We start from the raw sequence: 18,236 nt of genomic DNA, 5'->3' as shown, positions 1-18,236 counted from the left end.
AGAGATTATACTTTCTTCTCACGCCATAACACCTACTCCCGCATAGACTTCATCCTCATGGATCAGTGGCTTCTACAAATAGTCTCTTCTTCCACCATCCCACCAACCACATGGTTGTCCGATCACTCACCTGTATGCATCTCTATCAAGGGCACTCCAACTTCCCACCCAACCTATTTACGGCAGATGAACACCCACCTTCTCCAATCAGCCCAGTATGCCGAAAACATGAGGAAACATCTGACAGACTTCTTTCAGCACAATATCGACTCTGTGTCTGACCCTATGATACTATGGGCCATGCAAAATGCTTTTATGTGTGGACTTTTTATTAATTTGGAGGCCAGGGACCGGAAGCAGAAGGCACAGCATATTAACAGCCTGCTTACTGAGATCGAGTCTATTGATTCTATGAATAAATAGCAAGCTAACCCAAGCCTTAGAACCAATTTAGGGCACCTTAGACTTGAATTGCGCTCACTAATACTAGAAAAATTTAAAAAAATGCAAAAGCATTAAAAAATGTCCATTTACGCCTTAGGCAACAAGGCGTCGAAGCTGTTGGCACAACTAGCCAAAGGTCACCACACTAAAACCCGTATCCCCCACCTGTTTCACCCTGTCACTAAAGAGAAACTCACAAACCCACAAGCTATTGCTGACGCTTATAGCGATTATTATAGTACCCTTTACAATCTTAAGGATGACTCTGTGCTTGTACAACCATGCTCAGATACCATCCAAGCTTTCCTAAAGGAGGTTAACCTGCCTAGCTTAACCGAAGCTCAGCTGGAAAATCCCAATTTTCCGGTTACTCCAACAGAGATCCTCAAGGCCATTAACTCCCTTCCGAATAACAAATCCCCTTGGTCTGATGGCTTTGTGAGAGAATATTACAAGCATTTCAAGCATATACTTATTGATCACTTAACGCCATTCTTTAATGTTGCTGCCACCTCTGCTTCCCTCCCAGATAAAATATAAAAGGCGTTAATTATCACACTACCAAAGCCAGGGAAGGAGCCATCCTCCCCTCAAAACGTTTGACCAACCTCGTTATCAAATCATGAACTGAAGCTCTACACTAAAATTGTAGCAAATAGACTAACTTCAGATCAATCAGTATTCACCAAAGGGAGACAAACCTCGGACGCCACATAAGTCTTGATAAATATTATTCACTGTGCAGAGCTCCACAAATTTCCTTCTCTGCTTCATTCTTTGGATGCAGAGAAAGCATTTGACTGAGGGCACTGGATGTACCTAGCTATGACTCCATGTAAATAAACCACCCCCAGTCCAGAAATGGAAAGCGGACTTAGGTCACCCTTTTACCAATTCCCAGTGGAAGGCGGTAATTCAGGCTCCATTTAAAGCCACATGCTTTTCCAACCTCTGGGAACTTACTACCAAGATTACCTTATGCTGGTATATCGCACCCAACATCTTGCACAAAATAGACTCCTCCTCATCACATCCGTGCTGGAGGAACTGTGGAGAAACAGGAAAACTGTTTCACCTGCTATGGTCATGAACGCAGATCTCATCCTTCTGGGAAAACAGTTCTCGCCTACTCTTGGAAATTTTTTGACTTACCATAACTCTCACGGCTGAGTTGGCCCTTCTGAATATTGGCATTGACAACTCCACAGGAATTCCAATACCTTCTTACTCATGAATTATAGGCCACCAGTCTAGTAATAGAGAACAGCTGATACCCTTTCTAGATCTGAGGTAGTAAACTTAGTACAACACCCACTGTATGTACAAACACATGTCCAGCCAAGGTTGATTAGCTAAAATATAATGCCATTGGATCCCCTGGATTACCTGGTTCACTTGTACAAACTCTAGTTTACCCTGAATTTTGTTCTTGCTATGTACATTTATGGTGTCTCAACGTACACACCTTGACAAAAATGTATGTACCAGTTGTTATTACCATTTTGCTTTATTTTTATGATGGTACGCTTTTTCTATTTTTTTTTTTTTTACTCTACCCACACCTCTGTTTTGTAACCTTAAAATTTCTCAATACAGATATATTAAAAAAGGTATATTTTACATTTATGTCTCATGTCTATGGATAGTGCTAGTGCTAGTTTTAATCTTTACTTGTTAGAATTAGGCATTGGGGTGAGAGTCATTTTCTTTGTCTTTATGACTACATGGAGGTCCTTACCACTACCCCTACCTCATAAATAGCTTAGATGATATGATATTTAGGGTGTCCTGGCACTTTAGGGCCATTCAAAAATATGGAAAAACTGCCCCCTAAAAACAAAAATGTGCTAAATAATGTTACTGCCTTCATTGTTGTACTGGCAATAGACAGCACACATGTGGAGAAATTATCGACACAACAGAAGTGCTATTTTTCATTATAGGGTGAAATTGTACAATTAAAAATTCCAAAGAAGAGACAGGCTCCAGTTGCTGAAAAATATAATTTTCACTTTGTACAATAAGTGTGTGGAGTGGCATTGAATAACAAAATAGATAAATACATTTACATAATTCGTGAATTAATGTACTTGGGTGCCAACTACTGTAAATGGAGTGGATGTAGCAGAATCTATGGTGCTCCTGCAATATAGAACCTTTCTATTTATGATAAGATAGTGAAAATTTAGATGGACTTGACAAAGTCATATGTGCATGGTTTTTCAAAGACTGAGTGATAAACACAAAACATGGATGATGCACACATGCTTGGTATCCCTATAATCAGCACAAATAGTAGAGTGTATTTGGAAATGAATCCTAGTAGCAAAATTAACTTTCTACACATTGTTTTGGGATAAATTGTATGGAAAAGACATGTTAACATTTTGTTAGTATTTTCCTAAATGCTGTAAAATATGCATGAATCAAAATGTTATTTTGTGTCAAAAAGAATAAAATAACTATCCTCAGAATAAACACTGTAGTTCTCTGCTTAAACCCAAAGAGTTTTAAAGGTTTTTAGAAAACTGAATCCACATACTGCAAAATGGCAACATTGTCCTTAGTCACACTCTAGGAAATTTAAAATGTATTTTTTAATGTTTCTGATTAAAATGCCAAGAACCTCTATTTCAGTTGATATAGATCATCATGTATCTAACATCAAGAAGATCAATTCCAAACTCATATGGTCCAGGTTGGTTATTATTGATTTATGCAGTTTCAAGGACAGTGTTAATTCCGAAAATGTATTTTTTTATGACCTTCCTATATTCTGATCCCATTTGTCAACACAGTTCACCTAACAGTGTCTTTGAATGTTACATTTTTTAATCACATCTACCTTTTGCTTATAAATGAAACCGTGACCTTGGGTCCACTACTCTATTTCTTCTTGCCTCAGTTAATAAATATTGGATGCTACTTGAAGAAAGGATTTATTTTACCAATTTCCTCATACATGTCATTTTCCAATATTCAAAGCATTGCAGGTATGAAACTTATTTAACTAAAAAATAGAAAAGCTATGACTGAGTGGATTCGCTAAAATGAAAATCTGGGCAAAAAACGAAAGTTCAGTGACTGCCGCAGTCCTTACGGACGATCGAGAACCAGAGTTGTTTCCCATCATGTGATCACTATGTCAGCTATGATTTAAGTGATCACATGCAGACTCAAGGCCCCATGGATAAAAATGAAAGCCTTTAGGCTAAAGAAGAACACTGGCTGTAGTGTAGTGAACTATTCTGGCTGTAGTGCTCATCTGCAGTGCTGTGTTTTTAATAATTCCACTGACAGAAACAGTTGCATTATAAAATATAATAAACTAAATAAAAACTAGAAATGTATACAATATTTACAGTCTATATATACATTTTTGAGCTTAATTGTCACAGTTGCTAGTGCTCTCAACCAAACTGATGTGCGTAGCAGCAAAGAAGCTAAAATGGTAGCTTCCTTGAATATTTAGTTTAATGTTATTGTCACATTTTCTGAAGTTTTGAGGGCTTTAAGAGCCCATTCAGACAGGGGCGACACGACTTGCTGGGGCGACCTGTGAAGTCGCGGTGCAGAGCGTGCACCACGACCTCGGCGCGACATGCACGGACTTCATATAATTGAAGTCAATGCAAGTCGCCTCCATATCGCCCCAAAGTAGTACAGGACCCTTTTTCTAAGTCGGAGCGACTTGTATCGCTCCTATTAGAACGGGTCCTGTGCTAATCAATGGCAGGCGACCCACCGCGACTTGTCAGGTGACCAAGTTGCCTTACAAGTCGCGCTAGTGTGAATGGACCCTAAAACAATATAAATTGACAGCATGTCGGTAACATTATCTAGGGGCAAAGTACTCAAGACCATATTTTTTACTCATTACCTAGGTCCTCAAAACTAAATGAAGATCATCCTACAATCCCCCACAACAGCAATGTTTGAAGGCCTCCTATACATAAATATCTGTGGAAATATTCTGTGACTGCACTATGTAAAGGGAAAGCTAAAACTTTACAACTTTAACCACTTGCCGTCTGCTCACTCGAGCACTACTGCGGCAAAGTGGTTGGTTATCGTCTGGCGACGTAGACCTACGTCACCAGACAATCTACCTTCTCGGCGGCGCGCGCGCGGCGCCGGAGTCTCGCTCCCGCTGTGTTCAGTCACAGCGGGAGTCGGGCCAGGGGAGGAGCAGCGGCGATCGCCGCTGCTCTTCCCCGATCGTCGGGGAATCGAGTGTGGAGATCCGCCTGCTTGTGTAAACACAAGCGGGCTGGATCTCCTAAGTGACAGGCAGGGTCAGATTGCAGGGTTCAGCATAGCTGAACCCTGGATCTGTCCTTGTGTCACACAGTCACCTCCCCCCACACACGTTAGTAAGCACCAGGCATACATAAACCCCTCCCTCTCCAATAAAATTAACCCCTTCCCTGCCAGTGTCATTTTTACAGTACCACTGCATATATATAGCACTGATTACTGTAGTAATGTCACTGGTACCCCCAAAAGTGTCAAAAATGTCAGTTAGGGGTCTGATCTGTCCGCCACAATGTCGCAGTCCCGCAAAAAAAATCACAGATCGCCGCCATTACTCGTTAAAAAAAACAACAACAAAAATGACAGAAATCTTTCCCTTAGTTAGTAAACGCAATAACTTTTGCGCAAACCAATCAAAATACGCTTTTTGTGATTTTTTTTACCAAACATATGTAGCATAAAACAAATTGGCCAAAAATTTAAAAAAATGTTGATTTTTACATTTTTTTGGGGGGGAATTTCATATTAAAAATTGTGAAAAATATTTTTATTTCTTCAAAATTTACGCTCTTTTTTTGTTTATAGCGCAAAAAGTAAAAATCGCACAGGCAATCAAATACCACCAAAAGAAAGCTCTGTTTGTGGGAAAAAAAGGACGTAAATTTCGTTTGGGTATGGCGTCGCACGACCGCGCAATTGTCAGTTAAATTCGCACAGTGCCGAATCGCAAAAAGTGGCTCAGAAGTAAGACAGAAAAATCCTCTAGTGGTAAAGTGGTTAAAGATTAACCACTTAATTATTAATGATTTGTAATTAGGGAAAACAGCAGACATGTTCTAAATTGTAATTTAGTAATTTTACCCCAGCATTGGTAAAAGTGATCTTTTTCGTTGTAAAAGATTTGCAAGTGTAAAGAAGTACAGGCACAACTCAATATTTGATAAGGAATAACACATAATAATAGTCATGTCTGCCATCTGTCTTTGTGTGTTGCTCCCCAGAAGCATCGGATTTCTGTCTAATATAACTGGTTGCTATGTTTCCAATGTGCATCTTGAAGGCAACACATTTTCAACCTCAGGCTGTGTGATCTGAGCTGAAACACTCCAGTGATGATATATTAGTACTGTTATTAGGAACTTAAATGTTTGTTACAGGGACTTTTGAAAATCACATTTAAAACATACTGTAAAAATACTAAATGGACATAACATGATATTATGCATGTTTACTGATGGATGACACTTGCTTCTTGGTTTGAGTTATCTATTATTTTCTTTGTATCGGTGCACATATTTACCTTGAAAAGAAGTTCACCTATTAACCCATTCCATGTACCATCTCCTTGTGGACTTCCATACTTATGATCTGGTGCAACATATATTTCATACTTGAATCCCAAATAGTTGGATAAGGCATCAAGGACATCAATAGAAAATCCTTGGTATTTCTTTGGCTTTCCCAAGACATTCTCTAAAACCATAACAAATGGTTCTTCCTATAGAGAGAAAAAGAAAACAAAACACTTATTCTCGGTAATGATAGTACTAATGGGATTTTTGATGAATAAGAACCAAATAAAAATTAGCAAAAAGAATTAAAAAAACATTTATATGAAGAAACAGCTCCATAAAAACAAAAAACAAAATCAGTTAGATAACTCTTTGTGATTACAGTGGACCTTGCATAAAAAATGCAAAGTTTGTTTTGCAATTAGACCTCCACTCCCATCTAGAAGTTGCACCTTAAAAACATATTCATAGAAAAGTAGAATAAAAATATATACATTTAAGAAAAGTCTAATCAACTTGGCTCTAGTCTGAGTCTTATCACATGACTCTGTGCTGTGCAAACTCCCTTCATGGTCCTTTGTGTCTGTGTGTGGAGGAGTAGACTCAAGTGGATGCCAAAGGAGGATGATGCTAGAATCATGGAACACTATGATCTACATTTTTCATTGACAGATTCAGGGCCATTTATTTATAAGATAAGGATGTAGAAGATAAATACTAGTAGAAAAGTTTCAGTCATTCTGCAGGAATGCTTTTTGAATGTTAAAAATAAAAAAAAAGGTAGCTGATTTTTTTTTTTTTTTCGGCAGTGAAGTACAGCTTTGCAAGCAGGTATACTTTCTTTCTTTATTATAATGTACAGGGCTAAAATACAATATTGAAAGCTCAGCCACATATAAATATTTATTATTTACTACTTGTACCCAGCAGGTGGTTTGTTCAATGCAGAGCTTTACAGTTCTGCTTTGTGATTACAATACTAAGCTGTGAATTTCTTTTTCTGCTTCTTAGCTCTTCTGCAACTCATATACTGTAGATGAATCTATTTCAGAGGAGGAGAGCTTTAAAAAGTAACTCCACGTTCATGGAAAAAATAAGCAAATAAAAAAATGACCTTTCCTTTTCAAACAGCAGTACTGTCATTTTCCTAAAATTCAATGCCATATGAAAACTCAAAGGTGTTCTGTACACTGTTGGTGTACAAAGCGCTTCCAAAAATGTCCTTCCTGATTCCATGAAGAACTCTGCCCTAAGATATGTCAGATTTTAAGCATCCTTTGTAACAAAAATATAATTTTTGGTGAGGTACTCCCCAAGGGTTAATGACTTCTAAAGGGATGCAGATACTGCAACTTTTCTCATAAGTACCCTAAAAGTGCATAAGCTAAATAAAATTATTTAGTCATTCCCTTTGACAATAACTGTGCACAGGCCATTGTCTAACAAAGAGCTACAGTATTTTTTCAAGGCAAAAACTGGTAGGAGTTTGCAACAAAGTTGCAATGTACATTAATCACCTAAAGGGTTTTTTTTTTGTTTGTTTCCTGAAAAAAAGTTACTCTTTAAGGATTCTTAGATAGAGAGAGACAGTTATAATGTCAGTAGGCAATACTGGTCTTTCTTTTTAAAAATTTCAGCATCCTCATCCTCAAAAAGTAGTGAAAGTAGCCATATCCAAAGTGTATTCGCAAGATACAACTTTTTTTAAAAGTGATAAAAATGTAACATGAAATAATTTATAAATATAGACACATATGCATATATATATACATATATATATATATATATATATACAGTGTATATATATATATATATATATATATATATATATATATATATTTATACACAGTATCTCACAAAAGTGAATACACCCCTCACATTTTTGTAAATATTTTATTATATCTTTTCATGTGACAACAATGAAGAAATGACACTTTGCTACAATGTAAAGTAGTGAGTGTACTGCTTGTATAACAGTGTAAATTTGCTGTTCCCTTAAAATTACTCAACACACAGCCATTGATGTCTAATCCGCTGGCAAAAAAAGTGAGTACACCCCTGAATGAAAAAATCTAAATGGGGGGCCAAAGAGTCAATATTTTGTGTGGCCACCATTATTTTCCAGCACTGCCTTAACCCTCTTGGGCATGGAGTTCACCAGAGGTTCACAGGTTGCCACTGGTGTCCTCTTCCACTCTTCCATGACAAAATCACGGGGCTGGTGGATGTTAGAGACCTTGCGCTCCTCTACCTTCCGTTTGAAGATGTCCCACAGATGCTCAATAGGGTGTAGGTCTGGAGACATGCTTGGCCAGTCTATCATCTTTACCCTCAGCTACTTTAGCAATGTAGTGGTCATCCTGGAGGTGTGTTTCATACTGCCCTTCTGCCCAGTCTCCAAAGAAAGGGGATCATGCTCTGCTTCAGTATGTCACAGTACATGTTGGCATTCATAATTCCCTCAATGCACTGTAGTTCCCCAGTGCTGGCAGCACTTATGCAGCCCCAGACAATGACACTCCAACCACCATGCTTGACTGTAGGCAAGACACACTTGTCTTTGTACTCCTCACTTGGTTGCCGCTACACACACGCTTGACACCATCTGAACCAAATAAGTTTATCCTGGTCTCATCAAACCACAGGACATGGTTCCAGTAATCCCTGGCCTTAGTCTGCTTGTCTTCAGCAAACTGTTTGCGGGCTTTCTTGTGCATCATCTTTAGAAGAGGCTTCCTTCTGGGACAACAGCCTTGCAGACCAATTTTAATGCAGTGTGCAGCGTGTGGTCTGAGCACTGACAGGCTGATCTCCTCCACCCCCTTCAACCTCTGCAGCAACACTGGCAGCGCTCATACGTCTATTCCCCCAAAAAAAAATGGATGCTGAGCATGTGCACTCAACTTCTTTGGTCTATCAAGACGAGGCCTGTTTTGAGTGGAACCTGTCCTGTTAAACTGCTGTATGATCTTGGCCACCATGCTGCAGCTCAGTTTCAGGGTCTTGGCAATCTTCTAATAGCCTAGGCCATCTTTATGTAGAGCAACAATTCTTTTCAGATCCCCAGACAGTTCTTTGTCATAAGGTGCAATGTTGAACTTCCAGTGATCAGTATGGGAGAGTGAGAGCGATAACACCAAATTTAACACATCTGCTCCCCATTCACACCTAAAACCTTGTAACACTAACGAGTCACATGACACCAGGGAGAGAAAATGGCTAATTGGGCCCAATTTAGACATTTTGACTTAGGGGTGTACTCACTTTTGTTTCCAGCGGTTTAGACATCAATGGCTGTTTGTTGAGTTATTTTGAGGGGACAGCAAATATACACTGTTATACAAACTGTACACTCACTACTTTACATTGTAGCAATGTATAATTTCTTCATTGTTGTCAAATGAAAAGATATAATACAATATTTACAAAAAATTGAGGGTTGTATTTACTTTTGTGAGATACTGTAATATATATATATATATATATATATATATATATATATATATATTTATATTTTGCACTTTTTCCTCTACTGTCAAAACATACAGATTTTGCTTTAATGTAAACAGTGTAAACAAATAGCATTCCACAGGAGATTCACGTACATAAAAATACACCAGCATTAATATACAGTAAAAGATAAACACGTTAAATCTGCAAGATTTGCAAGCATGCAAATACAGGATTTAGTGTTTTTTTCCAAGTTATTAATTTTTATGTGCTATATCCAGTTTTATGATTTCTTGAAGTTGCCGTAAATGTTGACAGTGGTTCTTGAGGATTACGTTTAGGAAACAGGGGTTTTACAGTGTGGGAAACCACTTAACATAAGTCAGCTTTTTGGATTTTATTCATTGGAGATAAAATGTACCTGTTTTGGCTAACATAAAACAGAATAAAGCACTTTATGTATTGCTAAAGAACCAATGACAAAAACAAAAGAAATAAATATATATATATATATATATATATATATATATATATTTCATACAAAACACATTCTTCTATTAGACATATTATAGGTTATAATACAAATATATATATATATATATATATATATATATATATATATATATATATATATATATATATATACACATATATATATATATATATATATATATATATATATATATATATATATATATATATATATATATATATATATATACACACAGTATCTCATGAAAGTGAGTACACCCCTCACATTTTTGTAAATATTTTATTATATCTTTTCATGTAACAACACTGAAGAAATGACACTTTGCTACAATGTAAAGTAGTGAGTATACAGCTTGTATAACAGTGTACATTTGCTGTCCCCTCAAAATAACTCAACACACAGCCATTAATGTCTAAACTGCTGACAACAAAAGTGAGTACACCCCTAAGAGAAAATGTTGAAATAGGGCCCAACGTGTCAATATTTTTTGTGGCCACCATTTTTTTCCAGCACTGCCTTAAACCTCTTGGGCATGGAGTTCACCAGAGCTTCACAGGTTGCTACTGGAGTCCTCTTCCACTCCTCCATGATGGCATCACGGAGCTGGTGGATGTTAGAGACCTTGCGCTCCTCTACCTTCCGTTTGAAGATGTCCCACAGATGCTCAATAGGGTTTAGGTCTGGAGACATGCTTGGTCAGTCCATCACCTTTACTCTTCCCTTCTTTAGCAAAGCAGTGGTCGTCTTGGAGGTGTATTTGGGGTTGTTATGTTGGAATACTGCCCAGTCTCTGAAGGGAAGGGATCATGCTCTGCTTCAGTATGTCATAGCACATGTTGGCATTCATGGTTCCCTCAATGAACTGTAGCTCCCCAGTGCCGGCAGCACTCATGCAGCCCCAGACCATGACACTCCCACCACCATGCTTGACTGTAGGCAAGACACACTTGTCTTTGTACTCCTCACCTGGTTGCTGTCACACACGCTTGACACCATCTAAACCAAATAAGTTTATCTTGGTCTCATCAGACCACAGGACATGGTTCCAGTAATCCATGACCTTAGTCTGCTTGTCTTCAGCAAACTGTTTTCAGGCTTTCTTGTGCATCATCTTTAGAAGAGGCTTCTTTCTCGGATGACAGCCATGCAGACCAATTTGATGCAGTGTGTGACGTATGGTCTGAGCACTGACAGGCTGACCCCCCACCATGTTAACCTCTGCAGAAATCCTGGCAGCACTCATATGTCTATTTCCCAAAGACAACCTCTGGAAATGACGTTGAGCACATTCACTCAATTTCTTTGGTCAACCATGACAAGGTCTGTTCTGAGTGGAACCTGTTCTGTTAAAACGCTGTATGGTCTTGGACACCATGCTGCAGCTCAGTTTCAGGGTCTTGGCAAATTTCTGATAGCCTAGGCCCTCTTTATGTAGAGCAACAATGATTTTTTTCACATCCTCAGAGAGTTCTTTGTCATGAGATGCCATGTTGAACTTACAGTAACCAGTATGAGAGAGTGATAACACTAAATTTTCACAAGTGCTCCCCATTCACACCTGGGATCTTGTAACACTAAAAATTTACATTACACCAGGGAGGGAAAATGGCTGATTGGGCCCAATTTGGACATTTTCACTTAGGTGTGTACTCAATTTTTTTGCCAGCAGTTTAGACATTAATAGCTGTGTGTTGAGTTATTTTGAGGGGACAGCAAATTTACACTGTTATACAAGCTGTACACTCACTACTTTACATTGTAGCAAAGTGTAATTTTTTTAGTGTTGTCACATGAAAAGATGCAATAAAATATTTACAAAAATTTGAGGGTGAGGGGTGTACTCACTTTTGTGAGATACTGTATATATATATATATATATATATATATATAGTGATTTCACATTTCTGAATGCATTATAAAATATTCCTAGTCTATTTTTTATTTTTTTTTTTGTGTGTGGCACTTTTGCATCACTGCTAGTACCAAAGGCCAAGAATTTATGACAGCACAAAGTTCAAGTGCAACAGTAATTTTGCCGTAAAGATGTGCCCTTTTACTACTTGAGCTTTTATAGAATTATGAATAGGACAAATATAAAGAGTTTATCATTACCTTTCCTAAATACTAAAAGGGCAGGTTCACAGTAGATGCATTTAATAAAAACAATTAAGTTCAAGCCATGTGCAATGTTGCTTTTATTCTTCTTGCATACACAAATATTTCTAATTAACTTGTCAAGTAAATATGATTCTCCTAAATCTCCGTTCACATATAGGCGTTTTGTATCGCGTGCAGAATTGCCGCGATTATGCCCAAAGTTCCAAACCATCGCAATTTGCGGGACACCCAAGCGATTCCCGTCCCTTGCAATGGCACCCCAAATGTGGCGCTATTCTGCCATGATTGTCGCCCGATGAATCAAGGTAAAATCTGCAAACAGAATCGCGGGATGCCTGACGCCCAAAAAAAGTTCTCGTACTTCTTTTAGGCGTCAGACATCCTGCGGACAATTCTGGCCTTGATCCGAAACGCCTATATATGAATGAAGCCTAAAGGTTTTTAAAGTATTGTTATGGTATCTACAACTTTTTAAGATTTGTTCTTTTTAGGGGAAATATATAAAGCAGTAGTATGGCATAACTGTAGCCATATCATTACTTAAAAAAGAGAGAAAATGGGAAGTAAATAGGGTGAATGTAGAAGGGGGAAACTTATCATATGATTTTGACAGGCCATGTGACAGGTCTCTTCTTATATCTCAGTGTGTTTTTGAATCACTTAAGATCCCTTTAGCAGCGCACATATTACTTCTGTGAAAGACAAAAGGTCTTATAATGCCAAATTCAGCAGTAAAATTGTCCCTGATCAGGTCTGAAACTCAGTGGAGACAGGTGGGTGTTGCTCACAAAAGAGAGCATTTGTTAGTCAAGGTTTTGCTTCTTTGTGCTGCAAGAACAATAAACAGAACTGTGCAACAAAAACAGTCATGATGCTGAAAGATATTCAGGCTAAACAATCCCTGCATGAGCAGAAGGTTATTTTGAGGTTTGGATGCATAAACGTGCACAAAAAGCCCTAAAACAAATTCTGCTGAGCAGGGTAGAGTCCTTGGAAGTCTCTCCATTTAAAGCAAAATCTCGTAAAGGGATGATGAAATTAGGAGACTTGCAGAGGTAACACTTTTATTTCATTTTGTATTTCCAAATAGATATATTTAATTCACAGAGAATAATGCAACTAATAACTCAGTAAGCAATTACAATTGTCATAATGTATGATTGGACCAATTTGAATGCATATTCAAAACTGCCAACTTTCACAAAGTAAGTCATGCAAAGAAAGAACAGCAAGCTTGGACCGCAGAAAAAACAATGACACCTGTTCACGAGTTCACAAAGTTCACAAAAACCTAGACAGGATGCCCCGTCTCTTGCAGTAAATCAGGGGGAAGTACCGCTGGTGAAAGATGTACACCTGCCCACCACTTCACAAGAGATAATGCACTTCCAGGCAGTTGGTGCCTGATGGGTAGCGGCAGTGCCAGTACAGACAATACAAAATGTATAGCATAGCTTCTCCTATTGCAATCCTTGTTAATGTGAATTAAGGGCATGGGAGAGACAATATTTTTACCTTTCCTAGGACCTCCTTCTGCCTTAACCCTTTCACTGCCAGGCCCTGTACTCCACTTTTAAACTCAGCTGGTCGGGAGAGACAATATTTTTACCTTTCCTAGGACCTCCTTCTGCCTTAACCCTTTCACTGCCAGGCCCTGTACTCCACTTTTAAACTCAGCTGGTCAGACCATTTTTACATTTTTTTACATTGCTTTTTTATTTTTCCATTACAGCTTACAGAGTTTGTAAAAGACCCTCCAAACCAAATATTTACCAGCCCCCCTGCTCTCCATTCTGACACACTCTACTCGTGGACTTCCTGGGCAGCAGCTGACAGGAGGGGGTGAAGAGAAAGCTGGGTAGCAGAGTTGCATGTGGTGAGCTGCTTGGGATTGGTGAGGGGGGGCAATGAAGTAGTGTCCCAGCATGGGGGCACACATCATTTTGAAAGTTTTATTCTGAAATTGCCAGTGAGAGAGAATCCATGGAGATCCATGCTGAGGGGGGGGCTGACTCTGGGGGGGGGGGGGTGAGAATCAGTGGTGAAGGCAGGGGACAGTGGGGGGCATATTAGAAAGTGCGGAAATAGGGGAAGCAACAGATGTCAGGTAATTATGTCATTTTATAAGAATAGCGCTTATCAGTGGCTCGATAGCCACTAATCAAAGCTATCGTTTGTCTGCTATACATTTCTGCTATAAGTTCATGGTCACTGAAGTGACCATGAGCTTATAGCAGAGGAGGAATGTAGGTCCGTACAGCGTATGGACCTGGCCATCTGGAAGCAGTGCTGTAGGTCTGTACGATATATGGACCTGGCAGCGAAAGGGTTAAACCATCTAAGCAAAACAACATACAAGCATCTCAAACATACACATAATCACACTTAAAATCTGATAATCCTATTACACATCTACAAATGTTTCAAACCATTTAACCACTTCACCCAAATGAAAATTCCCGTATGTCCTCGGGTTTCAGTGGTTATACCGGGATGATGCCTGCACCTACAGGCATCATCCTGGCATCATCCTGGTATCATTCTTTTCACTCTGCGATTCTGAGTAAAGCAGAAGTGATCCAAGTGGCTAATTAGACACTGAAACACTTCTGCGGGTGGCGGAAGGGGGTTCCACCTGCCTCTCCCGGGTTTACCATATGATCGCGGAGCCCAGGATTGATTAGGCCAGCGGTGATGGCTGTCCTGTACAGAGAGGGAGGAACTGATGTCGTTCCTCTCTCTCTGTAACCATGGTAACTGGGGGCGATGAGTAGTTTGTCACTTCTGGTTCTGCCTCTTCGTTTACCTGGCCACCAGCGGCCAGGAAAGCAGCTGATTGGACCGATCTTGGTCTGATCGGCTTCATTGGGGGCCAGAGAAGAGAGGATCTGTCACGGCCCATGCTGTCACAAGGTATGATTTTCATCCCTTGTGACAGCAATAATGTTAGTACAAAAAAAGTATGAAAATAAAAATGTTGTATAAAATAAATAAAGAAATAATAATAAAAAAAAGTGCCACTGTCCGACCGTGCTTACGTGCACATGTGAACACACCACACATGTGAGGTATTGTCGCGAACATCAGATCGTGAGCACTAATTCTAGCACCAGACCTCCTGCGCAACTCTAAACTTGTAATCTATAAAGGCATTTAAAGCGTCGCCTATGGAGAATTTTAAGCTACGTAGTTTGCCGCCATTCCACTGGCAGATGCATTTTTAAAGTGTGACATGTTAGGAATCAATTTACTCGGCGTAACGTCATCTTTCACATTATACAAGAAATCTGGCTAACTTTAGTGTTTTGTTTAGTCAATCAAAAAAAAAAAAAAAAACTGTGTATAAAAAACCACTGTGCAAATACCATGTGACATAAATTGCAACTCCTACTATTTTATTCTAAAGGGTTTCTGCCTAATATATATATATATAGATATATATAGATATATACATATATATATATATCTATATATATATATATATATATAATGCTTGCGGGTTCCAAGTAATTTTCTAGCAAAAAAAAAAGTAGATTTTTACATGTAGGAGTGAAGTGTCAGAATAGGCTTTGGAAAAAGGTGGTTAAAAACAGATAATACTGAACCTTGTGGATACTACATTGTATTGGGGACAAACTTTAATCTAAAAAATCCTCAGCCAAACAGTGACTGCAGCCAATCAGATGTGGCTACCATGAATTCATACAGTATATGTAGCATGTAGATGTTAAAGCGTAACTCCACTTTTGCTGAGAAAAAAAACATTCCCCTCTGGGTGATCTATGTACAATGCAGGCATTTAAAAAACAACCTTGTTGCAGATTGCTACCTTTTGTTATTCTGAAGAAGTAGCTGTTTGTTCCTTTGTGCCTCTGTGCTGAGTGGGTTTAATGGGAGTGGTTTCATAATTATCTATCAGCTCTGCAGCTGTAGAGCTCTAATGAGGAAATCAGCTGGGCCTGCATCCCTTTAGACATATTTTCCTATTGGGAGTATCTCACCAAAAATGACATTTTTGTTGCAGGGGATGTCAAAAATCTGACTTGTATCTTAGGGCAGACTTTTGAGAAAATCAGTGAGCCAATCACACAAGATGGAAATGATGTTTCTGGGGGCCGTTCTGTACACATTCTGTGTATAGAACCCTCCAGGTAGCCATATTGCATTGCTTTTACAGAAAATTACAGGGCTGCAGATTTAAAAGGGAATGTAATTTTTAATAACATTCAATTACAATATGACTTGTGTAGCAATTGCATACACTACATATTTTTTCTTTATTTGCTATTTTTTCTCATGAAAGTGGAGTTACTCTTTAAGGAATATGCATATACATATGCATTTTGTGATTAGCAAGAGATTAAAGCCCAACTCTGGGCTATTTATTTTCCTTTTCCTAAACCCACTTCTGTTGATTTTTTTTTAAGTGGCTTTGCTTAAAAAAAACTTACCAGGAATTTATTATTTTCATAATAAAACATCCTCAGTTTTCTAGGTTGAATCATTATAGGTAACATTAACCAAAGAGGATTAAGGGTATTTTCTGGCAAAGAAGAGGTATTGAAAAGGGCAAATATGGACTGCAGGCATACATTAAATCCAAAGCAGCTTAAAAAAAAAAACCAACAACAACAAAAAAAGGAAAACCCTATGGTTGGGGTTTAAAGAAATGGAAAAAACTTAGCCCAGTGTTGGGCTTTAAGATACCTCTGCTTTCTGCATGCACGAAAAACATCAGAACAATATGAACTGGCAATCTGCTCAATGATTATTTAACTATTAGATAATTGCTTCTCATATTTAAATTTTTTAAATAATCCACTTAAAAAAATGTAGCAAATAATTGTTAACTTGATTTACGGCTTTGTTTTTACAGCTGCCTTTGTTAATTAAAATCTATAATTAAACAAAAGAAACACTTTCTGGTCATTTAGCACATGAAAATGGATAAATGATATATATATTATTGTTTGAATTTGAAACCACTTGCATGGTTGCATTAACACTATTACAAAGTAATTTAATACTTTCACTCATTTGTGGTGTTTTTTTTTTTTTTTACAGCCACTTTGCTGTCATTCCTATAAACGTTGCTATTTAGGTAGCATCATGCAGAAGTTCATCTAAAATATATTTATCCTTTATTCACCAAAAAGGGGCATTGCTAGCATTCTTAAAGACCTAAAGCCCCGTACACACACAACGATTATCGGCCGTCCGATCGTCCGACTTTTGTCCAGAGTGTTTTTTTTGTTGGTTGGAATGTGCCTAGACTGCACACAAATTTTCTCGCCCAACAAAAATCTACTTCAGAAGTGATGTCATGTGTTGGTTTGCTTTCTTTGTGTTCTTTCTTCTCTGAGCATGCCCAGACTTGCTCATCAGATTTTTCCCTGTCGAAATCTGTACTGACTGCACGAAAATCGGCTGCGTTTTGACGGCCAACAAATATTTTATAGTCTGCACACCAGATTTTTTTCGGCCGAAAAGTCGGAGTCGGTTGTCGGAAGCATCATACTAACAAGCCGAAAATCGGCAGATCGGACGTTGGCCGAAAATTCCCTGCCAATTTTCGACGCGTGTGTACGGGGCTTAAGGCACCCTTCAGCACCATGAGGATTGGACATGTGGCACATGCAGTGAATAATGGATGTGGCCACAAGGTGCTAACAATAGAAGGGCCCTTATAGGAAAGGATTAAATATAACCCGAGCCTACTCACTGTATATATGGCACTAATATTCTATAGTTTTTGTCCAGAAAATATTATTTAATTACTGTGTCACAAGTTACCCACACACAAAATCTTCAGCATTTTTAGGACAGTTTTCCAGTATTTATGCTTGTTCTGAGCCCACCTTAACAGTGAACTCCAGTAAATAGCCAGAGAGTACTTAGCAACTGAAAACTGTTAAGACAATGAATACGTTAGTCAACAAACAATATAGAATATGGGTCAGGAATATGTAAAGCAAAAAAGCAGATGCTGATGCAAAATCCGGTGCAGCTGTGCATTATAATCAATCAGCTTCTAACTGCATTCACTATATCTGGTCTCCCACAGTACATAGAACATGTAAATTCAATCATATAGTAAATATAAACTGCTAAATATCTTTCCTCATCAGCAGTGTATAGCAACCTTGTGACTTCTATCACTGTCTGGTTAAAGCTTGTAGGGGGAG

General features: G+C 38.4%; 1 protein-coding gene across 3 annotated transcripts in view; it reads right to left on the bottom strand.

The window, feature by feature from the left end:
• GRID2 (glutamate ionotropic receptor delta type subunit 2) overlaps positions 1-18,236 on the bottom strand; it is a 1,458,531-nt gene that overhangs the window by 330,311 nt on the left and 1,109,984 nt on the right. For all 3 annotated transcript variants that reach the window (XR_014225747.1, XR_014225748.1, XM_082268534.1), the window contains exon 10: positions 5,999-6,196. Coding sequence is in view for 1 of the 3 variants with exons in the window: in XM_082268534.1 (XP_082124660.1) it covers positions 5,999-6,196 (198 nt within the window). In the remaining 2 variants the exon portion in view is untranslated. The remainder of the gene's footprint in view (positions 1-5,998; positions 6,197-18,236) is intronic.

The sequence above is a fragment of the Pelophylax lessonae genome, assembly GCF_965119305.1.
Source record: "Pelophylax lessonae genome assembly, chromosome: 1".
NCBI classification, from domain to species: Eukaryota; Metazoa; Chordata; class Amphibia; order Anura; family Ranidae; genus Pelophylax; species Pelophylax lessonae.
This window is presented reverse-complemented; position numbering and strand designations above follow the sequence as displayed.